This window comes from Monodelphis domestica, chromosome 2 (assembly GCF_027887165.1).
Source record: "Monodelphis domestica isolate mMonDom1 chromosome 2, mMonDom1.pri, whole genome shotgun sequence".
NCBI classification, from domain to species: Eukaryota; Metazoa; Chordata; class Mammalia; order Didelphimorphia; family Didelphidae; genus Monodelphis; species Monodelphis domestica.
In genome coordinates, this window is record NC_077228.1 from 129,330,289 (window position 1) to 129,347,506 (window position 17,218).

At 36.1% G+C, this 17,218-nt stretch overlaps 1 protein-coding gene across 2 annotated transcripts in view; it reads right to left on the reverse strand.

Annotated features, from left to right (window-relative positions):
• Positions 1-17,218, reverse strand: part of RAB3GAP2 (RAB3 GTPase activating non-catalytic protein subunit 2) — a 163,667-nt gene that overhangs the window by 42,014 nt on the left and 104,435 nt on the right. For both annotated transcript variants that reach the window (XM_001375614.5, XM_016430178.2), the window contains exons 25-28: positions 14,785-14,949; positions 14,576-14,682; positions 13,105-13,171; positions 11,709-11,779 (exon numbers count right to left, since the gene is read on the reverse strand). In XM_001375614.5, coding sequence (XP_001375651.1) covers positions 11,709-11,779; positions 13,105-13,171; positions 14,576-14,682; positions 14,785-14,949 — 410 coding nt within the window. The remainder of the gene's footprint in view (positions 1-11,708; positions 11,780-13,104; positions 13,172-14,575; positions 14,683-14,784; positions 14,950-17,218) is intronic.

Below are 17,218 nucleotides of genomic sequence, written 5' to 3' on the forward strand. Positions count from 1 at the left end.
ATATTTCATACTTGGAAAATTTCTTACTGATAGTCTATTGGAATGGGAACCCCATTGGCATGGGAGGTTCCTTCTCTTCCCTTCTTAAGATTACTTTAGGACAGAAACCCTTTGCTGAACAATGGAAAGGACTTTGACCTATGCTTAAGCATAGAACAGGAATTTCTTTGAGTCTTGATTGATTTTAGAATTGATACAATGGAGATACTCCACCCTATTCAGTCCTAATAGGATTGAGTAAGGGCTGCAGCCTAGATCAAAATTTAATTATTTCTCAATCTCTACCATACTCAAGTTAACAGGATTTAGAAAGGGCTGTAACAAAGGAGTAAAGATTTAATCATTTGAAAAATATGACCTTCAACAGACATGTGCAAAAGCCAGAAACCTCTGGGCGGTCCTGGGTTAAGCGAGAGCCTCCATTGACAGGGAAATTGATGAAGAGTGATTGGTAGATGTGAGGACTGAGGGGAGGCAACTTGGATGGTGTCCTTAAAGAGAGGAGGGTCTGGAGACTCGAAGGGTGGTTGAGTTTTTGGTCGGTGTGGTTCCTGGTCTCGGAGGAAGCTTGCTCTGAAGGAAGCTGAAGGTGGGGGCCTCTGAGACTGTTTCTCCATTTTGGACACGTGAGTAATAGGGACTGATCTCTTTTCTTTGCCCCAGCTATCTAAGGGCTTGGGCCTTTTGGCCCAGCCTAAACAGAAGGGGTATTTAAGCCCTATTCCCTTCTCTCCCCTTTCTCTCTCTATATATATCTCTAATTCCTTTCTTGCTCCTATTGTAATTAAACTCCAAAAAAGGCTGACGGCTGACTTGAGTTTTTCATTTAGGAATTACATAGCTGATTCCTTGGCGACCTTAAATTAATATATATCAGTCTTTTAAAGTGATTCCCTTGTAACAGAGTAGCCCTGAGATCCTGAAGGGGACTGACAGTTGATGTCCCTGGGGAAAACAGAGGCATGAGTCATCTTGCCTCTCAAGGATAGATTAGACCTCAAGGGGGCATCTTGTCATCTTACTAAGGCTTCCCTCTCTAGTCTCTTTTCCTCCATCTTCCAGATAACATTCTCTAAGGAGACATACTCCCTTTTTCAAGAAGACAGGACTTGGCTATTCTGCTCCCCTTTACCCCCAGGAAGGGAGGGGAAGAACAATCTCTTCAGCCTTTCAACCCCATTCCCTCTTCCTCTATTATCCTTATCCATTTCCTATATTACATTACTTACCCTGGGCTATCTTTAACATCAACAGAGAAGACATTCCCTCAGGCTGCCATCACTGGTCCATTCCTGGGAACTCCATCTTTCCCAAGAATTGCCCTCTTGTCCTAGCCCTAGTGTGGTGCTGAGGAAAAGACCTGGGCAGTCATATTTCACCAGACCTCCCACTTCACTCACTCACTAGGACAGAGATATTCAACTATTAGACAACAATAATAGCTTCTCTAATCAACCATTACCATCCTGAAGATTAACTATTACAAACTATAAATAATGTCATTTTTCTTTTTATTGCTTGTTTTTGCTGTGATTTCACCTTACTCATTTGCTATTTTATGATGTGATTTTCTGTTCTCTTCTTTTAATCAGATAAACTAAGGTTTTATCCATTGTATTAAGTCTTTTCAAAGAACCAGCTTTTCATTTTATTCATCATTTCTATGTAGTTTTGTATTTACATTTTATCTCCAGTCCCTTTAATCTTTTTTTTTAACCCTTACCTTCCATCTTACAACTGGTTCCAAGGCATAAGAGTGGTAAGGACTAGGCAATGGGGTTAAGTGACTTGCTTAGAGTCACACAGCTAGGAAGTGTTTGATGTAAGAGAAGGATTTTACACAGAGTTGAAATGGAATGATGGAGAAGCAAGAGTGGCAGACTGGGAAAATAATTCCAGCTGGGAAAATAACCAATAGACAAGGGAGTTCAAGTCTGAACCTTGGACTAAGAGCAGCAACCTTTCCTATCTTAGGATTTGAAATCCATCATTTCCTGAGGATTTCCCAACCAAATCCAATGCTCACATTGTCTGTGAATTGATCCTTTTTCTCTGTCATCTCAAGACCTGTGAGGACTGACTGGACATCAAGCTGCCTGAGAGGGTTTAACCAGGAGGGTGGTTTGAGTCAGTCCTGAAGACAGAAACATCTCCCTTGGTATCAGCTATGCGTAAAGACATTTGTTGTTTCTTTAACATTAGATTAGGATAGCCAGGATAGGGGAGTCAAGAAGACAGATAAAACTTCCAGGCTGGTCCTGCAGGCTGTTGGCCAAAGCTGAAGGACCACCTATAGTCTGTGTTTTAGATTAGGGATCCCTGTTTACCTCTTCCCTGATCTCCCCCTTGTTACCCTTTCCCAAATAAATAGCAGTTGTAAACAATTAGCAGTCAGATCTTTAAAAGGAAGAATAAAAAGGATCAGTGGGTGAAGGGATTTGAATTTAGGAGGAAGATCTCTATCAGAACTACATAAAGCTAAATCCTAGTTCAAAAGTCATTGATCTTTCTCCAGCAAGAGGTCTGACCAGAAGGGCATCCAAAGGAAGGTTAGGTTGCGTAAAAATTTCCTACTCACTCATCATTCTCCACTCATGTGGTGTCCCTAATCTGGTATAGATCTCTGCTTTATGTGTGCCTTATCATACCAAAATAAGAGCAGAGCAGCCATCAGTTCTCTGACAAGGGCAGGGAGGAAATACCCTTGGGGAGGGTTAGCTCACTAGCCATTCTGACTAACCTTTAAACCATTGTCCCAGGAGTTCTTCACCTTTTCTTTTAACACTGAGGCCAGATCAGAACCAAGGCCTCCTATCTCCAGATCTGCCTCTCTATCCACTGAGCCATTTAGCTGCCCCACCCCACCCCCACTATAAAAAAAAAAACAAAAACCCTTACCTTCCATCTTAGATTCAATATTATATATTGGTTCTACAGCAAAAGAGAGGTAAGGGCTAAGCAATGAAGTATAAATGAGTTACCCAGGCTCACAGAGCTAGGAAATGTTCACATACCAGCCTCCTCCCTTTAATTTTAACATCTCCTATTTAGTGCTTATTTTAGATTTATTTATTGGCTTTCTCATTATTTTAAAAGCCACAGTCAGTTCATTTATCCTCCCTTTTTCTATTGTGTTAATGTTATTTTCCCCCTGGGGATTGCTTTAGCTAAATCCCAGAATCATTATAATTTTTATTTAGACAATTATTATTTCAATGTTTGGGGTTTTTTTTTTTTACTCATTTGCTTAGGATTTAGTTGTTAAGTTTCCATTTGGTTCCGGAATATCTTTTGTTTGTGATCTCTGCACCAATTACTATTTTTATTTAATTATTACTTGTAAAGGATATGTTAACTATTTTCTGCCTTTTTACATTTGTTTGCAATATTTCTGTGCCATAGGAAATGACTGATTTTTGTTAATAGTTCTAGGTAGTACTGAAAAATGTGTATATTCTTTTGCTGTCCCATTTATAAGATGCTATATAAATCTTTTAATTCTAAATTTTCTAGGAATTTGTTCAGTTCCATATTTTCTCTTTAGGTAATCTTTCTGATAAAACTGATTGAGGAATATTGAAATCTCCTACTGTCTATTTCTTATTGTAGTTCAGATGTTTACTTTATGAATTTGGATGCTAAGGCATTTGGGGCATATAAGTGTATTATTAATGTATTATTGACACTGGTTTATCTCTGCTTCCTTTCATCATAATATAGTTTCCTTGTCTATCCTTTAAAATTTTTTTAATATTTGTTTTTGCATTGTCATATAGCGTGGTGACTCTTGTTTCTTGAAATTCACTTGATTCCTCCATTGCCCCCAGTTTTACTTTATGTATATTTTTTCTTTTTGTTTTTAAATGTGTTTCTTTTAAGCAACAGATTGTAGGATTTTGTTTTCTCATTGGATATGTCACTGTTTTCTATTTTACTGAAGTTTAATCCATTCACACTTAAAGTTATAAGAATCAGATTTATGTTTTCTTCTATCTGTCTCTAAAATTGAAGTTTCCCTCCCAAGTAATGAGCTTTTTCTCCCTGCTGCTATAAATGTGGTACTATGTTCCTTAATCTTATTTTTAAGGTGGCCTGGTTCCCATCAGTTCTCTTCCTGCTGTCTTTTCTTTCTGAGATAAGAGGTCACATTTTACTCATTGTTAATTCTTGACTCAGTTTCAAAACAGCATAAATTTCTCTTTCCCTAGATGTTCTATTTCCTCTCCTCTTTTATGTACCCTCCCATGTTGTAATGTAGTCCCACAAAAAAAAATCAGTTCCTTTATGGACAGGCTATCATCGGGTTATGCCCATAATTCCCTATATTGACCTCTTCCCTATTATCTTGCAATGAGTTATTTGTTAATTAGCCTAATGAGGAATAGACTGTAGCCAGATATAGGATTTATAAAGTGATGTGAGACTTCTAAGGGTTTCTTTAAGATTGCCATGGAATTCTGAATAGGTCAGAGGAAGAGAATTTTCCAGAATGCCTTAGGAAAGGCAGTTGGAAATAATGACATCACTTCTGGGAGAGAGACTCAGAGGTCGGTTGGTTTGTCTTTTCCTTGGATCATCCTTGAGGACTTTGGTGGAGATTGTTTTGGGAAAACATGGTGATATATTCGTAGGAGATTTGGTGAAGAGACCATGGGTTGGAAAAAGTGTACTACCTTTTTGTGGATTACAATTCTAGCTTCACTATAAAGGAAGAGCTAAGTACCTTCATTGTTACAATCAGGAGATAGTTAAATCCAATCTTCATAATAGCAATGTTATTCCTACTTGTTTATTTCTTTTTCTTCCCCTTAATCTCTATAGTTACAATAAATAGGTTGGGTTTTTTTTTTGTAAATTCGATCTCTAGCAGATTTCCTCCAACTCCTAGATCAGTCATTTTACCTCCAACTGACAACAATTAAATTCCCTTAACCTAACAGCCTACCAATATCTACCAATACCTATAACTACGAATGATACCAATATATTTCAATAAGGGTTTATATTTCCCATAACAAGTGGCAAGACTAATAAGGACAACCTTTTGTTTAAACCAACTACTTATTTTAAAGAGGAGAAAAGGAGTCAGTTTTTCTTTTAAGAACCATAGGGGGAGCTGTAGAGCTGTCTTTTCCCCATTGTCACAAGGCATTCTCAGAGAAAGAGAGACAGGGGTTGGATTTAGCAAAAGATGATCTTTACCAACAATAATATTCACTTGGGTAATATAACCCAAATGTTTAAAAAAAGATACCTGCTTATATTTGAGAGATACCAGCAATACTGGATCTCTTATGCCTAACAATATTAGATATATTAAAATGGCTTCCACTGGGTAGTTGTGGAATATTGGTAGGATATCTAATTAAGATGTCTATAATGTACATCCTACAGATGGTAACAACACAAAATAGTAAATATCTTAAGGTAAAGGAAAGGGATATGAAAATGGATTACCTAGAAACTATTATTATGAAACAAGGACAGATTATTGAACAGATGTTAAAGGACACAAAACTTAAGAGACCATTGAACTGTGGGAGGTTTATTTCCCCTTAGAGAAGTTCCAGTACTCACCTCAGGGCAACAACTTGTTAATGTGAGACATAACAAAGGTTTCACACAAGCTGACACAGAAAGTTTCAAAAATGATACTCCCTCATTTGAAGAAGAACTGGTGGCTATCATTATAAAATTTTAGAAAATCATCAAGCAATTTGATCCAGATTATCTGGACTTTGAGATTTTACTCGATGAATTGCTAACAAAACAAAAGAAAGGCAGGATTTTAACTGAAACACTTGAATGGCCTTTATCAAACCCTCACTGGAAAATTAATTCCAAGAAGGGTATGAAGAATTGGTAAAAGCAAGGCTAGCAGTTACAAAAACAATGAGGCATTATTCAAATAGACCAGGGACTTGGGCCAAATTTGAAAGGATGAGACAGGAAAGTAGAGAAACACCTTCCACTTTCATGGACAAATTAATTGAATAAGGAGAATGGTACCTGGGCGTGGACATCTCTAAGGAATAGGATATAAAGCATTTAAGGAGGCAATTTGTGAAAAATTCATGTAAGGTAGTGAGGAATTATTACCAGCAGCAATGCCCAGACTGGCACAAGATGGGGCTGGATGAAATAAGAAGAATGGTATCTTACATTTACTATGCAGATAAGGACAAACACGATGAAGCAAATTCTGACCTAATTGAACTGAGGCAGAAAATAAAGGATCTAAAGTTTAAGCTTAATAAAACAGAGAAAAATGACAAAGTAGTAGCTCCAGTGTGGGAGTATAGGCAACCACGGCAATCTAATGGTCCACAAAAGAATTTTATTAACCAAGGTCCTAGGTATTCACTTCTGTGGAAAGCATGGGCACTTTATGGGGATTGTAGATCATGGGAAGAGGTGTTCAGGCAGAGAGGTGTTCAGGCAGAATGGAGGTTTATATCTCAATAATTTTAGGGGCAATTCATATTATAGATGTAATCAGTACAACCAAGGCAGAGGCTATAATGGGTTCAATGGCTTTAGAGGAAATGGATTTGGGAATGCATTTAGATATGGCTATCCAAATGTATATCAGGCAAATGACCAAGCTGCAGAAATGCAAACCTATATTAAGAATAAGGCCCATCCAAAATATTTGTAAGTAGTTAGTGGCAATCTCAAAAATCAGATTCTCAAAAGGGTGCACATGAAGGCCAGTTATAAAGGTTTTCCAGGGGAAGTGGATCTGTAAATATGGAGAATGGAAAAATGGACACTGAAAATGTAGTAATGGAATCAAATAATTTAGGGAGTGAAGGACAAGAGGATGAACATAGGTTTCTTGATCAAGAGGTTATGACTACCATTATCCTAGTCCACTCCCCACTAAGAAGTACTGAACCCCATGTTACCCTGAAAGAGGGAAATAGTCTGTATGATTGTTGTCTTAACACAGGAGTCTCTAAGTCTGTTTTAAAGAACTCACCTGATACCCAATGTGATACTGTGGGTTTAGTGAAAGTTGTAGGCATTTCAGGGACATCCCTCAAAGTGAAGAAGTGGCCACCTAGGATGGTTTCCCTCGGGCCATTGAAGGTAGAGCATTCCTTTTTGCTAATGCCCAATTCCCCAAGGAATCTTGTGGGAAGGGTTTGTTATGTAAATTGAGGGCAACAATTGTGTGTGTACACCAGAAGATTTCTCTGGAGCTGCCAGAGGAATTAATAGATTTATTCCCAGTATTTTTCTTAGAGAGCCCAGATGTAGAAAAGCTACAGACTTAGGAAATCCCTGTAGACATCCCTGAAGCTTTAAGGGCAACATCATCTACAGAAGTGGGGTTATTAAAGTCAGCTGTGCCAGTAAAAATTACTACTAAAGAAGGTCCACCCCCATTTATCCCACAGTACCCACTGTCCAAGGAAGCAATTGAAGGCATAACCCCAATTATAGAGTCCCTGATTAAACAGATTATTTTACTCTGCAGATCTGAATATAACACCCCAATCCTGTCAGTAAAGAAGCCTAAACTAGATATCATTTTGTGCAAGATCTTAGAGCAATTAACAATCATGTAGTGAAGAGACACCCAGTTGTCCTCAGTCCAGCAACAATTATTTCATCTATATCTAGCAATGCAAAATTTTTTACAGTTGTGGATTTATGCTGGTGATACCAATATGGATCAATGAGGATTTATATTTCCCATAACAATCTCATCAGAGCTTCACCCCTATCTCCTTGTGCACATTTAGAAAGAAGTTTATTACTTACCCCTCTGCTGTCACTCAGTTGCTATTGTTGTCCTAGGCTACTGCATTTTTTTTTCACTTCTCTTGAATTTCTATTGTTTGGAGTGTTTGAAATCTCTCTGTTGTCTTTCAAAAAATGTTTCAAAGACCTCTTTACTATTGAAAATTGTTTTTTCTCATGTATAGTTAATCTCAGATTTGCAGGGAGGGTCACCCTGGACTGCATTGTGAGTTCCACTCTTCTTTGGAATACATTTTTCCATTTCCTCTTGCATTTTCTGATGAGTATGAAATAGTTTGGCATTATTCAAATTTATTTTCCTTTGCATTTGAGGGATTTTCCTCCTGATTGTTTGCAAAACTTGTGCCTGAACTGGATTGTTAAATTTAAGCATTATAAGTCTCAGAGTTTGCAGCCTTGGACTTTTTTCTGGAGGTGATTTGTGAATTCATTCAAGTGGTAGTTAATTTTTTTGTTCAGAAGTTCTAGGCACTTCTCTATTAAGTCCTCCTGAGAGATCTATGATCCTTAGGTTGTCTTTACACATTTTGTCTTTAAAATGATTATGTTTTGCTTTTATAGAAAGTATATTTTCTTTTAATACTGGTTTTTGTTTCTCACAGATTATTCTTCATTTCTGTATATTTGCATTCCCAGTCTTTTGTCCGATTTAATTTCTTTTGTGAAGCTTGCCATCACAGATTCCAATTTTCTATTCTGCCCATTATTTTTGCTGTAAAAGCCATATATTCTGCTCTCATAGTTCTCATTTCTCTTCTGAAATCACAGTGGAACAGCATGTTGTGGTTCCTCACATTCCATAAGGTCACCTGTCTCATCAACTGTTGGATTATTTTCCTTTATTTTGCAGTATTTATTCATAGGTGCTTGGTCTTGTTTACTAGATCTGGAGGTTATATTTCCATTTCCCATTAAATGTTTTTCCTGCTCTGAGTTTTCTTCTTTGAGATCTTTAGTCATTTCAATGTTTAAAATTTTTTTTTGTTTTGTTTTTGTTTTGTCCCCGATTTTCCTCTGTTCACTTTCTGACTTTGTTCCTTCTGATAATGCTTTCCTTGGGATTTGAGATTCAAAGAATCTCAGACTCATTCTATGCTAGACAATTGACTGTTCATCAGCCTAAGTCTCTGCCCCAAGTGACTTTTGAGTAGTTAGGAGCAACCTTGGATGATAGACTCTCAAGTTTTGTAAAGTACTGTTCCCGCAACCCTCCCCCCTCCCCCAATTGCATTCTGTCCCATTCCCTATATTCTTTAGTTCTATGACTGGCACTAGCAGTTCACAGAGCTGCCATCCTGTTTGGCACAGGGTTGTTCCCATTCTGGCACCAACAATTCAGTGATTTGCAGTGTTGGTACTATCTCAGTCATGGAATTTTAGAGCTCTGTAGTGCTGAAGCTACAGGGTTGTGGCCACTGGCTGTTTGTTGTGGCCCAAGCAAACTTGTGCAGCCTGGAATTGAGTGTTTCCATAGTAATGGCAGGACAGAGCAGGGATTTGGTTATGAGAACTGGTTTTGCTCTAAGCTTGTGTCAGGTCCTCATGTCCGCTAGGGAAACCTCCTTGCCAGTAAAATGGGAGGTGACAGAGGGGGTGCTGAGTGAACTCAGGGTCAATCAATTCATATGTTGTAGCTTTTTTGTTTTGATTTGATTTTGTTTTACTTTCTTTTGGAGTCTAAGTGTCCTAGACCATAGAGAACTGAAGTTGCTTTATTTTTGGCACATAGTTTCTAATTTGGAGAAGTCTAAGAAGTTGAGGGAATCAGAAAAAATGTTTAGACCTCTACATTGTTGCTAACATGATCCAGAAATATTTATTCATTCTCATGGCTTTTACTAACAAATTCTTATTTCTCTCTAATTCTCAATACAATTCTGACCTCCAACCTTATACTTCTAACTGCCTACAGGTTACTGCGAACAGTATATATTCCCTTAGCACTTCAAAGTTAACATGCTCAAATTAAAATTATTACCTTTCCATATAAATCAAATCCTCCTTATGAATTAATTTTTCCATATGGTTTATTACAACTTCCTTTACGTCTCATGTTCACAACCTTTCATGTTCACAATCTTTGACCTCTCTTTCTTTCCTGTAAAGCCAGCATGGTGTAGTAGTTTGAAAACTGGACTTGAAATCAGTAAGTCCTTAGTTCAATTTTTACCATTCCCTTGTATTAGCTATGCCAACATTGGCAGATTCCTTAACTTCTATGAGGTTGAGTTTCCTCATGTGTAAAATGGTGGGGCAGAGAGTAGACCTCAAGGACCATTAAAGGTCCCCAGAAGTTTGAGATTTAAAATTCTATAATCTCTCACCCCAATAATGATCAGGTCCTGCTAAAAATATCACCCTAATATTTGAAAACCCCCATCCTGTCTTATCAGTGCTGCCACCACAGTAGAACAGACTTATTACCACCCATATAGATGATTAATAGTCTTGCAGATCTTCCAGCTTCTACTCCCTTCCATTCTCCTTAGCCTAACTTTCCTACTGCTGCCAGAATCATCTTTTTTGAGAAGATATGACCATAATCAAAACTGTTCAGTGCTTCCCTGTTGTGTCCTAAGTAAAGTCCAAGCTCCTCTAGATCCAAGAACCTATATAACTTGGTGACATTCTACCTCAAGGTAGAACAACAGATAGATTACTGAACTCAGGAAAACCTGACTCTGAGTTGTTCCCTGGACACTGCAAAGTTGGGCAGATTATTAACCTCTCTCACACTCAGATTCTTCATCTGCAAAATGGGGAATATAATAGCATCCAATTCACAGGGTTCTTCTGAGAATCAAATATAGCATTTTACATATTTTAAAGTACTATATAAATGGTTATTATTATTACCTTATATTATTCTAACAAAATTTATACACCACAGTTCAGCCTATGTAACACACCCTGAACCATACCATATTTTGTTCTCCTCCTTGGGCTAGTCTCTATTTCCTTCCATCCATCCATTCTTTGAATAGCTAAACATTCTTCTAAAGCCCAGTACAAATGCCACCTTCCCCCAGAATGGGGGTTAACATTTTTTGTGTCACATACCCCTTCCACAGTCTGATGAAACCTATAAGGCCTTTCTCAGAATAATGTTTTTAGGGGGCAGCTGGGTAGCTCAGTGGATTAAGAGCCAGGCCTAGAGGCGGGAGGTCCTAGGTTCAAATCTGACCTCAGACACTTCCCAGATGTGTGCCCTGGGCAAGTCCCTTGACCCTCATTGCCTAACCCTTACCCCTCTTCTGCCTTGGAGCCAATAATGTGTATTGGCTCCAAGACAGAAGGTAAGGGTTAAAAAAAAAGAATAATGTTTTTAAGTATACAAATTAAATGTTTTTAAGTATATAAAATTAAAATACAGGATTACAAAGGAAACACAGAAAAATATTGAAATATTGAAAAAAAATTACACATAACCCCAAATCCTACCCTAGATAGCTAAGACCTTTACCCATACTTTTAAAATTTTGATATATGGCTATAATGTAATTATGTAATATTTTATACAAGAATAAGCTTGCATTTTACTAGGCTACAAGACTACCAGTTACCTGAGGGCAATAACTATATCTTATTTAAACTCTGAATCTCCCCTTAGCATAGTGTTCTGAATATAAGAAGTATTTAATAAATATGTATTTTGTTTTACTTTTGTACAATTAATTTAAGAGGCAGATAGCATAATATACAGACTTCTGGTCTTAGAATCAAGCTCAGAATTCAAATTCTATCTCTAACACTTATAATGTTAAAATGAACTTATGTGCTTCAGGCAATTCCAAAGGACTTATCTACTAAAATTATGAGTTGTGATCTGCATTGAAAGTATTTCTAAATTAAGAATTCCTCAAATTGACAAAATCACACTCTTCACATACATATAATTATAAAGAGGTTTTAAAAAGTATAATATGAAACTCATTTACCTTATCCATCAAATATGTGGCAGAAGAAAACCTTTTAACTATGAATGTATTCCACATCATTAGGGCAATGCCTAAAAATTAAAAGCAATAGTATTGAATATAGTACATAAAACATGAATATAAATCTAACCACATTTGAAGAGCAAACAACTTCTTAGAGCTTAGAAACTTTAAGAGGGGCAACTGAGTGGCTCAGTGGATTGAGAGTCCAACCTAGAAATGGGAGGTCCTAGGTTAAAATCTGGCCTCAGATACTTCCTAGCTGTGGGAGCGTGGGCAAATCACTTAACTCCCGTTGCCTAGCCCTTACTGCTTTTCTGCCTTGGAACCAATACACAGTATTGATTCTAAGATGGAAGGTAAGGGTTTAAAAAAAACATTATGGGCAATATAAGTAGCTTTAATATTGGTTAACTTACATATATATTTAATGAAACATCTCACCTTCAGAATAAAACATCAAATATTACTATATTACTATATTAAGTTTACCTCTATAGCAGAACAGAGGCCTAGAATTTTTTTTTTAAACCCTTACCTTTCATCTTGGTGTCAATACTATGTATTGGCTCAAAGGCAGAAGATGGTAAGGGCTAGGCAATGGGGGTCAAGTGACTTGCTCAGGGTCACACAGCTAGGAAGTGTCTGAGGCCAGATTTGAACCAAGGATCTCCCGTTTCTAGGCCTGACTCTCAATCCACTGAGCTACCCAGCTGCCCCCAGGCCTAGAATTTTAAAGTAATTGTTGTATTGAGCACACTTTTGTACATTTTTTTGTCTCTAAGACCCTGGAAAGCTAATCAAGTCAAATTAGAAATGGTTTTGCTTGTGTCTTTGTATCCCCAGTACCTAGCACCAGGTACTAACATACAACTATCAAAGAATTATATTTTTAATGATTAAGTAAATCTATTTCTCTTATGAAAACATTCTAATAATTAGACCTGTTCTCATAGCTTGATAATGAGCTATATTTTTTCCCTGGAAATCAATTATTGTTATAGTGACATATTAAGCAATATAAAAAAGCCCTGACTGAAAATATTATGTATTATAGCAGCTCGAGGCATAAACTCAGACTTTTGAGATGTGAAGAAAATATACTATAGTCCTGGTTTCCATTAAGACAGGAATACCTGGGGAGTAACTAAATTTTTTCCCAGGATTTTCAAAAAGAGTTTATGTAGAATAGAAACTTATATCACCTTCTTCAAGCATGAGAAATATCCATTTAATAGAAAAGAGAGAAAAATCATTTTTAGGCCATCTACCACAGCAGTAGTTTAGATATAGTAATAACTGGAACTATGATTTGATTTGATGTAGTATAAGCATACATGATATGAATTTTTGCTTTGTTATTTATCAAGAATATACTAAATAATGACCTACTTACCATGTTGCACATGGGCATTAAGAACACTCTTCAAGTGTTCTATCGACCTAATGAAAAATCGTGCTTCCTTACATATGGGAAAATAAAAAGAAAAGTGAACTATAATTTAATATTAGTTTCTTAGGCAAATGGAGATTAAAATCATACTTCAATAACGAAAGTTGCCTTAAAAATTTTATAAATCACAAAATAATATAAAATTTTAATTTTTCACAAGATTATTTCAGAGATTTCTTCTCAAGTTATTTGCCCATAAACTCTACTTTTTATATCACTAAACACTAAATCAGTAAACATTTGGCAAATCTAATATGATTTTTCTTACTTAATGAGACAGAAGCATCTAAATGTAAAATCTACTTTGATGCTTGTCTTCCATTACCATAGTACATGCATACCTTCTCATAGAATTTTTATGCATACATAACCAAAAATACTTTATGAAGGACAGACTTTTTAAATGAAATAAATTCTCGTTTTCTAAGAGAACAACATAGATGATTTAAAGTTATTTAAATATAAAGACAACTCTTTTTCAAACAAAACATTCAGATATACAGTAGAGAAGGCCTAATCAAATTATCTAACAATTGATATGCTATTTAATTTTGGAAATGTAAAAATTATCTATGATTAAACCTTTGCCTAAAAAATACCCAGACTGGAGTAAACTGAAAGGCAATGTTAAGTGTCTGATACAACATTTCTTAAAATTTTATGTCATTTTATGAATATATATGATGATAAGAGAGATGCATATAATATACAAAGAGAAATAACTACTTTCTTAACTATAAATAAATCTAATGTTTAGCTACATCTACTTGCTACTAAAAACACCTTGGAAGTTTTTAATAAAAACTGCTTGAATGAGTTTCTAAGATTATTATTTTTTCTGACAATTAACTGCAATCCAAGTATTGATCTAACAGGAATTCTGATTTGGGAGGAAGCAGAGATAATTTGGAGGCAACAGTCATGATACCCAAATAGCAAGTCTATTTGGAGTATTACATCAGCAACATGAGAATACCTGACAACCTAGAGAGGAATATGACCTACCAAAGCTTGAGAAGAAATAGATAGCAAACAGAGAAAGACCCTGAAGGAAAACTTCAAGACTTGGCCCTACATACCTTACAGAAACAATATGACTTTTTAAAAATAACTAGGTTCTAAGACTACAGCAAGATAATTTTATTAAATTCAGAAACATTTACACACATATGGTTCAACAATAATACTTTCATCTTGATTATAAATACATTAAGATTTCAGTTTTGTTTGTCAAATTTTAATCTCACAAGAGGTGAAAAAGAAATAAAAATGATGGAGATCTGCATTTGTTAGTACAGTGTAACAATCATGAGAAAAATCCACTATGTAACATGAGCTACTTATTAGTGAACAGAACTCTATTTGTAGGAGTAGTTTTAAACAACCAATATTTAAGAATGAAAGAGAATCTCACCTCTGGATCTTTATTCCACTGAACGACATATTCCCAACAGCAATGTGCATGTAATACATCTAAGTCAAGACTACAAGGAAATTGTTGATAGGCTAAATTCAGCAATTCTGAAAATCAAAAGCAAGGACATGTTTTTCATTTTCTCATGTAATGAAAATCAGCAATGTCATTCTAGTCTAATTTTTTGCTTTTATATGTGTTTATTTTACCTAGAATGGCTTGTAAATCTTCTGGCTCCTCAAGGAAATCTTTACTAATACCTTCTTTAGGTTCCTCTGAATTTTCTGGAATTCTTTCTTGATGAGCCAATTTTAATATATGGGGATTGAAGTCCTCTTTAAAGATCCATTTTGCTATACTGTCTGCAATTCCTCCTAAAGTTTGGGAGAAGAAGGGAGGAGGAAGAGATAAAGAAAATTAAGTCTTAGGCAGTGGAATATCAATCACATCAAAATGTCACTATGGTGACTGTAAAAGACAGAGCACCAGCTTAAGAACAATACATTTAGCTCTATTTCTGGATGTATGCTTAAGTAGGCCAAGTAAACTCCTTTTATATGGCAGGTCTGTGTTTAAAAAGTCACATTGTTTGTTTTTGATTCTCTTTAATAAAACATGAACTAAAAACAACTATCACCTTTTGAAAATGAATGGGCTACTATATTTCAAATATATCTCTTGCATAAGAAGTTTCCATGACTTTGCTACTATGCTCCCCTATTGATATTCCTCCTAATTTTCCTTCTTCCCTTCCAAGGGGAAGGGATTTATTTCTTTTTGCTTTTATCTCCAGTTCTTAGCATAGTGCTTGGCATATGATAGCACTAACTAATTCTTATTGACCTAATTGAAACAGAATATAATTTATATTTCTGAAATGTTTTAAAACATATAGGACAAAGGAAATAAGAGCACTTCCTTTGACTCCTTATATATAACAATGCCAATTGAACGATAACTGAATAAAATGCAAATATATCTGCTCTATGAGAAATATATGACCTTTAAAAGATAAAATTTATATAGTAGTTTTTACTTAAAAATATGCCATTTAAGAGCGTGATGACATATTTTAGTCATTGTAAAAATAATGACGAGCTACATATGGCAGTAAATGAAAAACAATTCAAACACATGCTGGGTATATAGGATGTGGTGGGTAAAAGATGAAATGACTGAAGAAACAAAGGTTCAAACTTCCAAACATATCAATCTGTTAAGCCAACATATGCTAATTGTCTAAACAAAGCAGGGTAAGGTCCCGTCCTTAGCTTAAAGCTGGACCCTAAATAAAGGGGAAGACAAATTTTCATACATTAAAAACAATTACTCAAATAAAATCAGGTGAAGATTAAATTTAAGTATCCCCTGATTCTGAAGATTAAATTATAACCCCTGCCCATTTTGAGATTTAATCACCAAAGGCATAAACACCCCATTCATACTTGAGTGTGTGTGGGGAGTGTCTGTGACCCATGTGTGCAATAGTGGGTGACGAATCAGAATTGACTGACTGCCTCCTGGGAAGTCCTAAGCAAGGCTTTAGACTATGATTTATCCATGTAAAAACTGGAGGATGACACAGGAAGAGATGCAAAAGAAATTGTCTTTAAAAGGGAGTGACAACTTCCTGAGGGACAGTTCTTCATTCTTTGGAGTGGAGACTGGAGGAGACTGGAGGCTGACTGGACCCTGAGACCCTGTTCCTGGTGAAGCTGTTCTAAAATCTCTTCCTTTGGACTGACATGTGGTGAGTGAAAAGCTGACTCTTAACTGCTGGATTTTCTGAAAAAACTAGCCTCAGGAGAGACTTACCTCTTGAGAGGGTTTTCCCCAGATCCTTGACTTTGCCGAGGCTGGCTGAAACTAACTCTCCCTGCCTGGATTGAGCCAGGAGCCAGGAGCCAGGAGACAGGAGTAAATTACTTAGTGCTTAAGCTAGATATCTTACCCTAAAATAATCTGATTTTCTTACTTCATTCTTTCTGTATTTTATAAATAAATTGTAAATAATCTCTTTGGAATTAATATAAATTCCTGGAGACCCTATTCTTAAATAATCCAGTCCAACCTTTTTATATAATTAACCCACTTATACCCCCTTATAATCAATTAACCAAAAGGAAACAATACAATGCTAGGTAGGTAATCTGATTTCTAACTGGAAATTTCTGAATTCAGAAAAAGAGGGACATGTTCCACTCCCTCCCAAGTGTCTGTAAACAATAAATAATTGATCAACATGGGGCCAGTTTTCAGATAAGCTATACGAGATGCTTGAGATAATATAACAATGAGAAAATTTCTTGCAGCAATGTTTGGATCTGACTGGGTTTCTTGTTAGCATAACCTAGAGCCTTAGGTAAAGGTCTCTAAGCAATAGATAGAGGGGATCCAGCTTTTCAGCCAAGAAGAGCTAGTTTCAAACAGTACAATAAGGTTTTCTCACAATTCACATAATTGATGATTTTCTCACAGGACAGAAAATGCACTAGAACCCATAACTGAATAGAACAGAACTGAGCTAGTTCCAGAACTGAGTCACAAGATGGAATCAATTGTGCTTCACTCAGTTCCCAACACAATATGCTGTTCCAATCACCAATTCCCTCAAGGGCAAGTCAGTTTAGAACTTAAAATTGG